This window comes from Ictalurus furcatus, chromosome 7, assembly GCF_023375685.1.
Source record: "Ictalurus furcatus strain D&B chromosome 7, Billie_1.0, whole genome shotgun sequence".
Classification (NCBI taxonomy): Eukaryota; Metazoa; Chordata; class Actinopteri; order Siluriformes; family Ictaluridae; genus Ictalurus; species Ictalurus furcatus.
Window position 1 is genome coordinate 8449076 of NC_071261.1, and position 15890 is coordinate 8464965.

General features: G+C 43.6%; 2 protein-coding genes across 3 annotated transcripts in view; one reads left to right on the forward strand and one right to left on the reverse strand.

The window, feature by feature from the left end:
* Positions 1-7216, forward strand: part of ctnnd2b (catenin (cadherin-associated protein), delta 2b) — an 83811-nt gene extending 76595 nt beyond the window's left edge. For both annotated transcript variants that reach the window (XM_053628177.1, XM_053628178.1), the window contains exons 20-22: positions 1850-1981; positions 2278-2354; positions 3592-7216. In XM_053628177.1, coding sequence (XP_053484152.1) covers positions 1850-1981; positions 2278-2354; positions 3592-3837 — 455 coding nt within the window. In that variant the 3' untranslated portion in view covers positions 3838-7216. The remainder of the gene's footprint in view (positions 1-1849; positions 1982-2277; positions 2355-3591) is intronic.
* Positions 7217-7271: 55 nt separating this feature from the next.
* Positions 7272-14476, reverse strand: ankrd33bb (ankyrin repeat domain 33Bb). The gene is made up of 4 exons (XM_053628180.1): positions 13968-14476; positions 9521-9650; positions 9144-9284; positions 7272-8523 (listed from the first exon to the last, which is right to left on the reverse strand). Exons 1-4 carry the CDS (start codon positions 14355-14357, stop codon positions 7715-7717), a joined length of 1470 nt encoding a protein of 489 aa, XP_053484155.1. The 5' UTR covers positions 14358-14476; the 3' UTR covers positions 7272-7714.
* Positions 14477-15890: the final 1414 nt, after the last annotated feature.

Below are 15890 nucleotides of genomic sequence, written 5' to 3' on the forward strand. Positions count from 1 at the left end.
AGCACTTCGTAGTCCTGAGGTCTGTGCAAGGGGTTGTACTCATGTCCTTCATAGCACTGCGGCAAAGGTTTCTTCTGTGAGCTTACACCTTTTATTTAATTATCCGCCACGACGACTTTATATCAACACCAGATGGCTGATCACCACCTCTCCTTACGCTACCTTACACAATACGCTCGGGTCTTTAATATATGCCTATGGCTAGCTATCAGAGTGACTAGGGAATACTCCCTTTTCCCATTAAAACAAAGTGCGAGAAAGGCTTTGAGGTGTGCAACGGGAACCATTTTCTTTTAACAGCTTGTTTCGTTGAATAGCTGCAATAAGCAAATCAAGTGAATAATAACACTCGAAAAGAAAGGAGATCTGAGCGTGCTCTTCTGTTACACATGCTTTAGTCATGGCGAGGTCACTAGAGGTCACCGATACCCCGTACACCACTATACCCCTTGAACCAAGAATCACTACGCTGGACGATGAATCATCGTAACGAGGACACAAAGGGATAAAACGTCCCGCCAAATTGTGTTACTGCTCTTGTGGAAATCATCTGAGGATTTGTTTCTTTTTTATGTGGATTACAGAAATACAGACGTCCTCGTACATTTCCCCCTGAGAAAATACACTTGGGGGCGGGGGGGCGGGGGGAGTCAAAAAAAAATGCATTTGATTTGAATCATCACGTGGATTATATATCTAGCTCGTGTTGATTCGAATGATTATTATACATTACATGGCCAAAGGTTTGTGGACACATCACACCCATCTGTGGTTGTTCCTCAAAGTGTTGCCACAAAGTTGGACGCACACAACTGTATAGAACGTCTTTGTATGCCGTAGCATTACGATTTCCCTTCAGTGGAGTTAAGAGGCCCAAACCTGTCCCAGCCTGACAATGCCTCCGCGCACAAAGCGAGCTCCATGGAGACATGTTTAGCCAAGGTTGGAGTGGAAGAACTCGAGTGTCCTGCACAGAGCTCTGACCTCAACCCCCATGGAACACCTTTGGGATGAACTGGAACGACCGACTGCACCCCCAGACCTCCTCATACAACATCAGTGTCTGATATCACTAACGCTCTTGTGGCTGAATGAGCGAATCCCCACAGCCATGCTCCAAAATCTAGTGGAAAGCCTTCCCAGAAGAGTGGAGCACATTATAACAGCAAAGGGAGATTTAATGCATAAAACACACATGGGTTTGATAGTTACATGTCTATAAACATACACTATACGGGGTATATAGTGTAGATTTGTAGGTATCTCATCCGAATCGCTCAATTACTCCGAACTATAGATCAAATATGGAGGGAAAACAGAACGGTCATTATATGACCAGTCAGTTTGTGTATATATATTTATCTTGCATCAGCACCGATTAGGTGAGTTTGGAGTGGCAGGTGAGTGGGTTGGCGGTGTTGATATATATTGCATCTGTACCTTCATCTAGCACTGTTCTGTTGCTGGTTGGTTCACTTCACTACCCTGAGATCCTTGCATACAGATGGAGGTGTGTGAAAGAGGTAGACTTTGTTTTACTTGGAGTAATGAGATTTTCTATCAGACCTCATCAGTGTTAATTACCTGCAATGTTTATTGACACAAATTTGGCAAAAGAGGTTAAACAGATGCTCAGTATCGGGAGTCGGGGGGGGGGGGAGAAAACATCACGAACACAACCGGTAAGAGTGCGGTACGATTTCGAAACTGCTGATGGGAGATACTGGTATCTGTTCACGCTTCAAACCTTTTTGTCCCAAAATGTTCGTTCTCTTCACGTGTGTGTTGCAATGTGCTGACGTGTTTTGATGCAATTCCCTTTTTTATTTGTTCGTCTGTCTGTTTTAAGCGAGCGCCCCCACCTCTCCGCGAGAGATGATGAGTCTGAAGGAGAGGAAGACGGACTACGAGTTGACCGGAACCAATCCTGGTTACCATGGCAACAAGGGCGAACACACCTCCAGGAAGGACACCATGGCAGGCAAGTCTCTGGCAATCCAGACCCGTCCTTTCTCTATCCTACTTCCGAACCGGTGGACGGCAGAAAAGCCGCCGTTTCCGCAGGGATCATCAGATATTGACGTTCATGTGAATTATTCTCGTGCGGTAACGATTACTCGCTGTACGTTCATTACCTGAACACACGCAGGTGCTTGCTTGCTCAGACCGTTGACCTGATTATAGCCACGACGAGTCCGGATCCTGCACAGGCACGTCACTACCAGCCTGTGCAGACGCTCTGTATACGTTAATGAACCCGTTCTCATGTGTGTGCAGCACAAATCTCCAGCGGAACCGCCACGCTGTTCCGGGGTGCTTACGTGTCTCCCAGCGACGACCTCAAACATAACCAGGTAAGCACTTCCTACCAGCCGAAACTACACTTGCAACCGTACCACCTCACTATCGCGGGTTTTAACGTTCGTTACAGCTATAGCGCGTCTTCTAAACACTCGAAACACTTTATATAATATGAGGCCGGGATCTCTTCAACCACCACCAGTGTGTAGGATCCACCTGGATGATGCGACGGCAGCCGTTGTGCGCCAGAACGCCCAACACACACCAGCTATTGGTGGAGAGGAGAGGATTCTGGTATATAACTACTAACGTCAGAGTGCCTTGTATAAGTGTTGACCTGCCTTGAAGTTTTCTACGTTTTGTACATTGGAAATAAAATGAACATAATGGGCGTTACAGGTCATAAATCTGCATGAAATTACCCATAATGATGACGTCGGGAAGTTGCAATATTGTGTATAAATGTTTCCTCACCACAGCAGGTATTCCTCACCCATCTGTAGATTTTGGTTCTGGCACGTGTTTTATACCAGATGCCATTCCTGATGCAACCCTCCCCGTTTTCCGGGGCACTGAGAGTGCGCTGGCGCGTGTAACCCTTCAGGGACTGGGGTCGGTTCCCCAACCGAGGCCGTGGCGGCGAGAGCGCCACATGCTGTCCACTAGTCCACCAGGGAACCGCAAAATTATTTACAAAGTAACCGGAGCTGAGATTGCACGTGCAATGTAGACTCGTTGTTGTTCAATTAGATCTGATGCAAAGAGTTGCCATCACATGTAATTATAGGAATGGAGTCCACCTGTGTGAAGTTAAAGTGTCACGCCATCTAAACACGAATACACCTGTTCCTGGAAGGCCGTAGATTATGTTAGAGGACATACCTAAACAAACAGCATCATGAAGACCGAGGATCTATCCGAACAAGTCCTGTACGATGTTATGGAAAAGTATCGATCAAGATTTGGTGATTAAAAAAAAAAAATCAAATAAAAACAAGCCCTGCTCATCACCCTGAGAACACCGTCCACACGGTGAAGCGTGGTGGAGGTAGCACCATGTTACGCCAAAGCTTTTTATCAGCAGAGACTGTGAAACTGGTTGGTGTTGAGGGGCAAGATGGTGGACCCAAATACCATCAAATACAAATTACGTAACTCCATTTAGTATTTTCCATAAAGGTTTTGTTTTGTTTGTTTTTAAAATGCATGTATCAGAAGTCTTGCCCAGTCCTGAGACTTGGAGAATAAAGTAACTGCTCATGTTGTTCATTCTCGTCCTGCTGCTATCAGGTGTCCGCTCAAGGTAATCCATCAGAGGCCTACCCTCCCTTCCAGACTCCTCCAGGAGCTAATTTCGAGGAGAATTATTACGAGGACCAAGCGCACCAACGCCCCCCGGCCACCGCGGACGGCACCCTGCACCTCGGCCTCAAGTCCACCGGCAACTACGTGGACTTCTACTCAGCCTCTCGGCCCTACAGCGAACTCAACTACGAGACCAGTCACTATCCCGCCTCGCCCGACTCCTGGGTGTAGAGGCAGCGGGCAGGGTCTGAGGGTCGCGGTGAAGACACACACAGACAGAAACCAGCCCGCATGTGCATGAACACTACCGGACACTCACTCACTCACTCGCTCGCTCACTCACCAACACACACCTTCAGTTTGAATAGAAGGCACCTACTGAGTTCTCGGTTCACGGCGGTCATCGGAGACACTCTCACGGAGAGAAAGGAAAATCTGCGGTTCGAGGACGGCCCACAAAGCAGAAAAATTCGGGAAACAGTGAGGGAGAACTATAACTGTGATCTAGAGGAGATGGGGGACATGAAGCACAAGAACATGTCACGCGTCGACACAAGCCGAGGAAATCGATCCGACACATTTTTAGGACATCCGTTTGCGTTTGACCCGCTTTTTACGGAGTGCTTTCTTCACAAGGAGATTTTTATCTTTTTTTTTTTTTTTTTTTTTTTTTTGTTCTCTTTATTTTGTATCTCCTCTTTTTAACTTCTTAATTCTAGTGTAAAGTATTTGTTGTATATTGCAGATGTAGATACAAGTTACATTGTGTATATTACAGAAAAAAAAGAAAAAAGAAAAACAAAAGAAACTGATGTGCCCTCCCCTGTGGCTAATATCAATTTTTTTTTTTTTTTTTTTTTTCCCGGGGGGAGGTGGGGGGGTGTATCTGAAAAACCGAGGGAAAGGATACTCCTACATACTCTTCTGTAGGGAAGGTCGTTTTTGGCACCACAGAAAGTAGGCTTTGGTTTGAAAAGTGTTGTTTACTCAAGCATTTTTTTTTTTTTTTTTTGAGAACAGCTAGAGTGATCTCACAGAGCGTCGTCATCGTCGTCGTCATCATTCCACGCACGGGGTGCTACACTGCCTGGCAAACGTTTACCGATTAACATGTTCAGCTTCGTTGTGTTCAGACGTCTTTTGTTCTATAAAGGTTTAGTGACGGGTCGCAATGAAACTCTGTCCTTTCACTATGCTTCCAGTGATCTGTGCTCTGGGTTTTTTTGTTTTTTTTTTTTTTGTAAAATGTGCCAAAGGTGGTTTTCCCTGAACCAGCGGATCACCACTGTGCTGACATTCGACATGAAGTTTACGTTCAACGCTGATTCTAACACAATTAGTTTGTAAATGCTTTTACTTTTGTCGTCTTTTTTTTTTTTTTTTTTTTTTTACACATTTCATTGGCATATAGCCACGCATTTCGACGAAAACTTTGATAACAATTGGAGAGACACGGTCTTTCGTCGCTAACATCCCTTCCGAGATGTACGATTCATTTATGCTGTGTTGTAAAATAGATGACCGAGCAAAGCAGATTTTTTTTATTTCCAGAAACCAGTGGTTTTTACGTTCATCGTAGACTAATCTGTCAATAGATTATGAATATATATATTATATAAATACAAATCTATATATATATATATATATATATATATATAAATATATATAAATATATACTTTTTATGTGCCGATGTGGATGTCACCTAATGCAGCAACTTTGCAAAGGAAAAAAAAGAATACATGTAGGATTTTGTTCACGTTACACCTGGTCTTAAATTTCCAACAAACTGTTGCCCTCCTGTTGTCATGTTGTTGTTGTTGTGTGAAGCAGGTGAGACCAGGGCTCCAGACACCCAGAGCAATGACGCGGACAGGTTTCGAACACAGAAACGGTGCTAAAACACACACTCACACACACACACACACACCCTCACACACATCCTTTTTTGCATCCTGGATAATGTGTTTACTGTTCGATGTCACTATCTTTCAAAATATTAAAGCTGTTTTGAACGTGTTTCATCCCCAGAGTGAAATCGAGGCCCCATCGTGACGGCGGCGTCTTGTTTCTAAAAAAAAAAAAAAAAAAAAAAAAAAAGGGAAAAAAAAAAATTGATAATAAATAAATAAATAAATCAGAAAGGCAACACTGCAAAAATTAGCTGCTAGTCTAGACACGCTCCTAGAAAGAGTTGTTTTCAGTCACAGTTGCCCCCTCTGATTTTTATCTGAGGATATTTTATATCGGTTCAGTAGTGGCTCTGGGAATGATCCTTCCCTCAGAGAGCAGGCCAGACTGAAAGACACCGAGAGCAGCAGTCATGGCCTCTGATCAAGCGCTTATTTTAACCTGAAGTAGTTGAGGACGAGTTCTGAAGTGTGGCGGTAAGCCCTGGTCTTCCCTCCATATCATTTCGAACTTAGAGATAACCGTCAGAGGCAAAGGAACCAAGTGATAATCTCCTGAATTTGTCTCGCATATCTTTCAGCACTATCGATAGTAAATGTCAGGGGTGGGGGCGGGGGTGGTGGTGGGAGGGGTTATTGGGGATTGAGGGTGGGCACATGCACAAAATATTTGTGGAAAAAGTAGACATGTCTGAAGACTTGTATTGGAAATGTAAGTACTTTTTTTTTCTTTCTTTCTTTCTTTCCTTTTTTTTTTTTTTTCTGTTGCTAGACAAAGTGTTTGAGAGACTTGTGAATCTTTTTATTGCCAGATTGCAACTGCTATAAGATATAAACTGACTATCAAATCATTTTGTGTGAATCGTTATTGCGAAGAATAATTACACCTGCTGAAATTCAACCAACAATTTAAAAATGGAGCTCTTTTCGAAGAGCATCCATATCCATCATATTAGTCACAGTGATTTCACAAAAGTAAGCGTTTCTATGTTTTTAGGGTTGGGCTAGAGCTCTCTGTTGAGAATTAAGAGGCAAGTGGAGCTAGCAGTAGGTTTCTGATCAGGCTTTTATCATGGTGTGGTCCCCAGTAATAAGATTGTGGACACCTGACCATCACACCTATATGTGGTTCGAGTACACAATTGTATAGGATGTCCTTTTTTTTTTTTTTTTTTTTTCCAAAACATGTTCCGCCATGACAGTGTGCACAAAGCAAAGTCTCTATTCGTGCAATGTTTGGACAACTGACACGAAATCTCACATCTATTCTATTTATTTCATGCTACCGTCTGTTAATCCTTAACGGTCGTTTTTAGAGTCGTGGCTAATGGTGAAAAACCCATCTAACGAGTCCTCAACTCTCGTCAGTCGAAATCTGCAGACTGTACTCCGTATGGAGTATGAACAAGGGTTCGGAACAATACGCTGAAGAAGGAAATTAGGAATTATGCATGATTATTGCCCTTTCTAATTGCCTAGATATTCATCTTTTGTTGTTAATTTTAGTGCGATAAGAACATATCAGAGAGTAAGAATTAAGATATAATTACAGGGCCACCCACTGGGAGAATGAAGATGAGCAAATATTTCTGGGTTAAATGCTTCGAGGCTGTGCCATGGACTGTATGTAGTGCTGAATAGGTACAATACTACCCCCTACTGGACCACCTACACACTACAAGCACTAGAAATGCTTTGGTATGCAGTAGGTGGACATGCAAGTCCTTAGAAGCTAAGAATTTTTACATCACGTTAACTACAAATCTCATATACTTTAATTATTATAATTCCTTATGTGTGTATATATTTATCAGCCTGCACCAGTCAAAACTAACGTGAAGTACAACACTATCTGGCGTTTATTTGCAAAAGCTGCTTATGTTAAAAAAATAAATAATACAAATACATTTGCATCAATTTCCAATATTTTCCTCTAAAAAGATGGAATAAGAATAATCGAGCAATCTTCTAGCTGTAATGTGTCCTGTCTATTAGAAGATAAACCAAATAAAATTGTAAAAAAAATAATAATAATAATAATAGTTAGTCCAAACTGAAACTATTGATATAGCTGAATGGTTGCAGCATTCGTCAGCTCATCTTTGGAAAGGCGAGAGTCGCACGGCTGTCGCGTACAGACAACCGATGAGAGAACCACAGAGGAAGACTTGATCGATCGCGTGCAATGTCCATGTTTGCGTCATCTGTTCTTCACGATCGGAAGCTTCAGTTTGTCGTTTTGCTTTTCCTGCTCCTTCTCCTCTTTCAATGCCTTGTACTTCCACTTGGGCACCTGCAGGTACTGTGAATCCTTGCCCCTGCAGCTGTTCTTCTGAGGTGTGTAGGTTGGTGGTGGAGCCTTGCACAGGTGTAATCTGGGCACCACCAGGCCCGGGCACACGCTTCTCCGGCGTATCATGTGCAGCGGAAGCAGGCAGTTTCTGCACAGTGTCAGGCTGGATGCCAATACCACATCTGGCAGTGTTGGCACTTGCAGGCTGGCACAGTGCTCCTGTTCCTTGAAAACCAGTGGCATACGACCGTTTTGGAAGAGGCGCTTATAGTTTTCCAGACTCTTAAGATCGTCCACCCGCTTGTCATTGTCCTGCAGGATATCTGGAACAGCTGGTCGATGTTTGCCTACACATGGTGGGCTGCCTGGGCATACTGTGCTGCAGGCCGTGGCCACAAGCGGACTTGCCAGCGCTGTGGTCAGGCGCACCATGTAGTCTAGCGCACCCTCCTCCAGAGGCTCCGTCCTCATCCCGAGGTTGAAGGTGCCACACATGCGCTCCGACAGCTGCCTCCAGCATGGTCGGGGCTCCTGTGCCTGGCACGCCAGTTGAGACAACCGGGGCCATTCCATGCGGAATGAGTCGCAGAACTGCTCGGCACACGGCCGGGCCATCAGCCTTTGCATCGTCCGTGCCGTCTCATAGCGGCCTGTGAGAAGTGCCCACTCGAGCGGCGTCAGCTTACGCCCGTAGTCCCTCACCTCAACGTCCGCACCTGCAGGAGTCGGAGAGAACAGAGAGCCTTCCACTAATCACAGCTTAGGAAATGTTGATGACGAGATATGACGAACTAGAAGAATAGACATGGAAAATTTGATTGGGTGGAGGGGGAGACATGGAAACTGGCTACGTATATAAGTCTAAAGCAGGGGTGTCCGATCTTATCCACAAAGGTGTGCAAGTGGGGGCAGGTTTTCATTCCAACCAAGCCAGGTGCAGTCACACCTGATTCCACCTGTTTAGTCAGTTGATCTTGGCTTTCGATAGACTGAGGTGTGGCTTCTGCTTGGTTGGAATGAAAACCTGCACCCACACCGGCCCTTTCCGGGTGAAATCGGACACCCCTGATATAAAGGGTTCTTCAGCTTGTGCCTCAGGGTTGTATATCAGTTCTGGTTCTAACCCTACAACAGAGAGTTTGCTTTTCAGTAGGCTACGCGGTAGATCCACCCCCCCCCCCCCCCCTTAGGAAGCATCACTGTCTGTGATGTGACGTCAAGGAATCCAAAAATAGAAAAGCGATTTTTTTTTTTTTTTTAAAAGAGTGACATGCAAACTTTTTAAATAATGTTACTCTCACTGAGGAAATGAGAATACTAGAGTGAGGTACAATACCTGACATCATAAGGGCTCGGACACAGCCGGCACGGCCCTGCACGGCCGCTTTCACAATGGCCGTGAAGCCGTGGCAGTTCCTGAGTTCGATGTCCACCCCGGCAAAATAGTTCAGTAAAAAGTTGGTGATCATAATGTGACCTGAATTCACAAAAAATTAGACCGATATTCAAATATGCAACCATTTTATTAACTCCTATTTATTATAATATGTTAGGGCCTGGTCATAGTGCATCTGCACACGTCCTTCAGGAACAGTAAAAAAAAAAAAACCTATCAAATATGTGTTTTTCAACATTTTTTCGTATGCATTTATTTATTTAAAATAATAATAATAATAATAATAATAATAATAAAAAAAGTTCTAACTGTTCTACCTGCTTGTGCAGCGGTCATGAGTGCTGTGTTACCCTCGCTGTCTTGCCAGTTCACATCCACATACGGACACTGTGAGAGGGCGATGACGACGTCCACGTAGCCCTGATAACACGCCACAATCAGACCAGTCTGGGAATCACAAAAACGGCAATGTGAAGCCTGCAAATCCTAACCCTGACCTTAGACACTCAACCTGTGGGGGTTTTAAAGGACGGGGATTGTGCAAGGTGAGTAGATCGTCAGTGTTCGTGTGGGGGTCAGGGGTCATAGAGCTGAGGTTGGTGAGGTTATAATCCTCAGAGGTACTCAATTGGACCACACGTTTTAGAACATGGCATGTAGGCATGGATTATACGGCTGATTAATCCGATTGTTTCAAACTACAGGGTGTCCAAAAAGTCTCCGTACATAGGGCACTGTTTGCCAGCACCACGTCGGTTGTACCTTCGTCAGTGGATGTTCGCGGTCACCAGCACGTCCAGTCTTTTTGAATGCGTGTATAACTTTTGAACTCGTTTGAGAACGAGTTCAGTACGTTATATATTTTATATATGGGGCCGTGGTGTGTCAGTGGTTAAAGGCTATGGATTACTGATCAGAAGGTCACGAGTTCAAGCCCCGGCACTGCCTAGTTACCACCGTTGGGCCCTTGAGCAAGGCCCTTAACCCTCAACTGCTCAGCTGTATAAATGAGCTAAATGAAAGTCGGTCTGGATAAGAGCGTGTGCCAAATGCCGTAAATGTAACCATATAATATAATATAAACTAAGTGTGAAACTTTTGAAAGACATTGTGCTGAAAAGTGTTCACTTCCCCTATGTATGGAGACTTCTGGGACACCCTGTAGAATAAGAAGGAGGAAACGTAAAGTCCTAGAGCTCGCCGTTCTACAGAAGACTGAGCGCTACAGTACGGTATGAGTAATGAGGAGGAATTACAGCAGGTAAGACTGAAACTTCTCTAGAACCTGATACCTGATGTGCAATGCTTCTGAATGATATGAAGTGAGATTTGTATGCATTGATACTGTTGATGTGTAGTCGTTTATACGCAAAATCAAAAAAAAATATCGTATAAAGAGACATTAGCTTGCTCTGTAGGAGACTTCAGGTTTATATAAAACAAAACTCAAAAAGTGCGATTATTATTTATTTATTTTTTTAAAAAAAAACATATCTTTTCATAATAGCTTTAGGCAACCATTACTCAAGACTGGAATGGCAGAAGACAGTGGGAAGGCAGATATATATAAATTATTATTAATGAAATACAGCCACAGTTCATCAGACAGCGAAAGACCCAAAGGGAAACATTTAGGATGCAAAATGATCTTTCATATTAATGTAATAGAACCATACAGGCTCTTAAAACTTTACGAGCAGTGTTTTAAAACTCTGTGTCAACTCCATTAGGTGGGGGGGGAAACTTCTTCTATCGTGGATTAAAATACACACAATTTATCACTTCAGAACTCTTCTGAGACGCTTCTTGTCAGAATAATAAAATCCATCCATTTTCCATACCGGATTTCCTACACAGGATTGCGTGGAGTCTGGAGACTGTCCCAGGGGAGCTTGAGACGCAAGGTAGGGGGAGGGGACAACCTAGACAGGGCACTAGAGACCATTTGGAAACGCCAATCAGCCTACAGCGCAGTTGGACTGGGGGGAGAACATGCAAACAGGGTGGAGACAGGATTCGAACCCCCAACCCTGGAGATGCACAGCAAAACATGCCAAGCACTGATCCACCGTGCCTCCCAGAATGATAACAGTACAACCATGGTTACCAGTGACCGCGTTCAATACCAGTTTGAGCGACCCTAGGAAGTTCAATTTCAGACTCGCTCGAGAGTATTGTGAAGGAACTTCTAAAGCCAAGGACTGGAGGATGAACTGGCTTAAAGGTAGTGCAAGAGTAAAGTAACCTTCACATACACACAAGGTCAAAGCCAAGACAGCATATAGCTGTAAACATCACAGCTACTCGCACTAAAGACCAATAATATGGATGATTTGGGTTTTGGAGTCTGTTCTGATGAGGGAATCATCGTTTGTTTTCATAAGAGGTCAAGTGTGCTGCTGTGTCTTTTTTTTTTTTTTTTTATATATATAGTGACTTGTACACAGCTCGGTGAATTTGAATCGCGATCACAACATAATGCAGCGTGTAACTGCGTGAGCTTTTAGTGGAGAACAACCGATTCGAGGTAGTAAACCGCGAGAGTCATTCTTTCACTAGCAGCCCTGCTTCTCTCTGTGGGTCACTGAGAAAAGCTCCATTCTGTGCAGCATAATAAGCTCCTGTCTTGCATCCTGACAAAGCACCAGTCGATGGATGGAAAGTTTCCTGGGTGAGGAAAAGGAAACTCCTCCCCAGTGCTTGTGAATCTTAACTGACATTTCTTCTTTTCTAGGTGCTCATAGTCAAAGGCCACTCTGTTCGAATATAAAGGTTAGCAGATCGTGTGACGTCATCCTTTAAGCATGCACACGAGCTGGCAGGAATACATCGTGCTTGTGCTTGAACACAAACCACGCTCTGACTTCCTGTCTGTTCCAGGGTGGAACCCAATTCAGAACAATAAGCTGGTGCTGGCTTGCGAACGCCGCCTAGTTAAAGCTAAGATTTTAGGTAGGAGGATTAAGGTCACCTGATGCTATTATTAAACACGCCTATTAATGGCTGGAATGTTTTTTGTGTCAGTTGTGTATCTGTAATAAGGGTGTAATGCAATGCCACTGTGTTTGTACGTGTATTTGTTTAGTGCTCCAAATAGCCATATCTGTATCGGGAGTGGGCGTGGTCTTAATCAGAAACGCCCTTGGCCGGGGGGGGGGGGGGACTTGGAATAGTTTTGCACGGTCTTTCACAGTGACGTTTGTTAGTAAACGAGACCTTGTAGCTGTACTCCTGTTCGACGCACGTGAATCGAAGAGGGCTTTGGCTGAAAGAGCGTTGTAACCATGTCACGTGACGCGTCTCGGCCCAAATCTTCAGGAATTTTTTTTTTTTTTTTTTTTTTGCAAAATCTTGAAATCCTGCAGGGACTGGCTTTTTAATCCCACTTGCACTGTTATTATTTATTTTTATTTTTTTTACATGGACTTAGTTCCGTTTACCAAAATATGAACAGACTAGTAGCGTAATTGAATCCACCACTACGCTGACTAGGCAGTTACTAAACACCGCCACACGTTCATGTTTCTGCGAGCTCCATATCTGACTGTAAACATTTTTTTTTGTTGTTGTTGTTTAGTTTATCCCATATCTGGCTTCAATTTACGAATATTTTTGCACCGATACCAGAAAGTCTACTTCATACTGTGTTCACATCCTTCTCTTTAATTCTTTCATCTAGGTGTTGTTGGTTTTGTTTTTTGTTTTTCATCCCTATTATCGTTGCTGCATTTTCCAGAACAATATGTTAATACAGGTTATTGTGCAGAGCAGATGGAAATTTCCAAAGGAGAAAAGCAGCTTCTGCATGAAGTCCCAAAAGAGCATTCTCAGAATGATAGATGTGTCGAGCTCTTTGATATGATAATGACCTTTTGCATAATCATGATGCTCTTATCCACACCTATCTTCTCTAACGTCATAATCATAGGATCCTCAGTGCTTTGGTGGAACAGCAGGTCTATTCCCAGCTCAAAACACCATTCTTCCGTCTCTGTCGGCACTCACTGTGCCGAAAACAGCTCCTGGAATATTATACAGTTCATTATTGTGAGATTGTCTTTTTTTTTTTTTTTTTAATAAGCAGCCACATACATAGTCTAGAGTGCATAATTACACATTACTTAGGAGGAATCTATTTTAATGAGCATTCGAAAATCAATCCATTTAGACAGCAGCAACAACAACAAAAAGGTGCACATTTATGAAGGGAAATTTAAAATACAAATAATAATAATTTTAAAAAAAAACAGGGCTTTTTCAGGTTGGTGTCATGGTCTAGAGAGCTGAAAAACACACTTACCACTGTGATGAAGTGAGTGTGCCTTTAAATGTGATCAATTGAAGTTGTTTAAAATAAGCAGGTTAACCTGGGTGATGCCCCAAAGAAGAACTAGAGTTTATCAGCTTAATGTCTTTATTACTTTGTCATTGTAGCCTTGCGAAAGAGCACTAATAGTGAAGCTATATATATATATATATATATATATATATATATATATATATATATAATGTGTGTGTGTGTGTAATGTTCACTTTTGGTGTAGGGCTTTGAGATCTACAGACTTCGGTCAGGATGTTCAATTTGCCTTAAGATTCAAATCGGTTTATTCGGACATAAAAAGCAAAATGCTCAACTCTGTTCCGAAGATGCTAGGCGAAGAATTAAGTGTGCCACGTCGGCGTGTAAAATCTCCTATCCCAAAGACTTTGCGGTCATTCGTAATGGCAGTAGGCATGCTGAATCCCACTCCCATCAAAACTTACCCTATTGTTTTTATCCACTTCTCGCACTTCCTCTTCACTGACCCCTTGCCTGATCAGAATTTTGACTATGATGGCATTGTTACTGCAGCATGCCTTGAAAAACGTAAGAGGCTCTGGACCGTCAGGCGTGGGCGATCTCTGAGAGGTGACTGAATTGTCAGGTGGATAGAAGGAATCATCTGACACAATGCTTTTGGTGTCTGGTAACTGGAAGAAGTCCAATTCCGTAAATTCCTGATAGATACAATCATCGTCATCGTCGTCATTGACGAGGTACACGTCCTCATCATCAAAATCAAAGTCAGCATAACAAGAGTCCTCTTTCTCCTCTGCATCGCTGGTGCTGTGTATAGAGGTTTCCATGACGATGCGGCAGGTTCCCGCTGCCATTTTGATCTTGTCCCAAAATTAGACCTTATCAGCACCATTTAACCAGTGACTCAGGATCCAGCTGGAGCAAGAAAAATCTTACAAATCCGAGGCTGCATATGCTTGTCGTCATATAACGGACAGTAAACCTCTGCAGCTGCTTCGGACACGAGAAGCAGTCATGTGTTCTAGCATGAGAAAACTCGACACTTTCTGCTCACTCTATGGTTTACCTCTAAAAACCATTTGTTCATGTCTAGTTTTTATACTATCAAATTTGACTCTTTTTGGTCCTGCCTTGATTCCTGATTTGGTCAAAGAAGCTGTCATCAGATGAATTCCATCCGGGAAAAAACACACCAGGAGCTACTACAGTCCGGGGAGAAGCGTCTTAATCTGTTTAGCCCCTCTTTGTCTCTAGTGGAGACGGCCAGACAGTAATCCAGTAATCTGACTGCTGTAACAATAGCAGCACTTTGCACTCAGCTGCTCATGTAACGAATAACTATACGCAATAACGAGAGTAACCCAATACCGGCGTCCTTCATGCAGGCCATTTCTACATACAGAGCTGTACGATCACTGTGATTCACTATATAATGTTGACTGGAGCAATCCAGACTATAAGGCGTGAGGCTAATGCACTAAGTGAAGTGCACAGGAACATGTAATAGAGTGGCCTGACTCATTTGCATTTGACCCCAATCTGTCACTAGCCTCGTCCCCGTAAGCGAAGGCTTGACTAGATATAGAAATGACATGCAGAGATGAGCTCTTCTTCCAGAGGTCTTCCAGTTTATCATTTTACACACACTCGAGACAAACACTACAAATGAGCTTATGACTGGATAGCCATTAACACCATTCATAAATACGTGCTACTCTGCAAAATGACTATGAATGATAACACTTCCTGCTGGAAGCTCCACCCACGTCTCATCATCATCCTGGTGGATGGGAGCAGATTCTTCTCAGGAATCTCCCGGTAAAGGACTCCATTCATCGTTCCTTCAATTATAAGAAGTCCGCCAGTACCGTGTGATGAAAAACAGCCCCACACCGTGATGCTTCCACCTCCACACTTCACTGCTGGTGTAGTGTTTTCAGGGTGATGTGCAGTGCCATTTCTTCTCCAAACATGATGTGCAGTACGACAGCCAAGAAGTTCAATTTTGCTCTCGTCTGACCAGACTACACTCTCCCAGTATTTCACAGGCTTGTCCAAATGAGTTGTAGCAAACTTTAAACGAGCTTCGACGTGCCTTTTCTTTAGTAATGGAGTCTTGCGGGGTGAGCGTGAGCGGTGGAGTGCATTGCCTATCGTTTTCTCTGTGACGATGGCACCTGCTGCCTCCAAGTGTTTCTGGAGCTCTTTCCGAGTGGTCCTTGGCTCTTGTTCTACTCTTCTGACTATTCTTCTGACTCCCTGGTCAGAAATCTTGCGAGGAGCTCCTGTGCGTGGCCGGTTGATGACCGAGTGATGTTGCTTCCACTTGTGGATAACGGCCCCAGCGGTGCTTACTGGAGGACTCAGAAGATTAGAAATACGTCTGT

Bases quoted from the DNA above. Each gene is read 5' to 3' on its own strand.
- ankrd33bb (XM_053628180.1), bottom strand. From the start codon at position 14,357: ATGGCAGCGGGAACCTGCCGCATCGTCATGGAAACCTCTATACACAGC. The intron at 9,285-9,520 runs GTAGAACAGTTA...TTGTGAATTCAG, and splicing joins CATGACCGCTGCACAAGCAG to GTCACATTATGATCACCAAC. The intron at 8,524-9,143 runs GTATTGTACCTC...CGACTCCTGCAG, and splicing joins CCGAGCCCTTATGATGTCAG to GTGCGGACGTTGAGGTGAGG.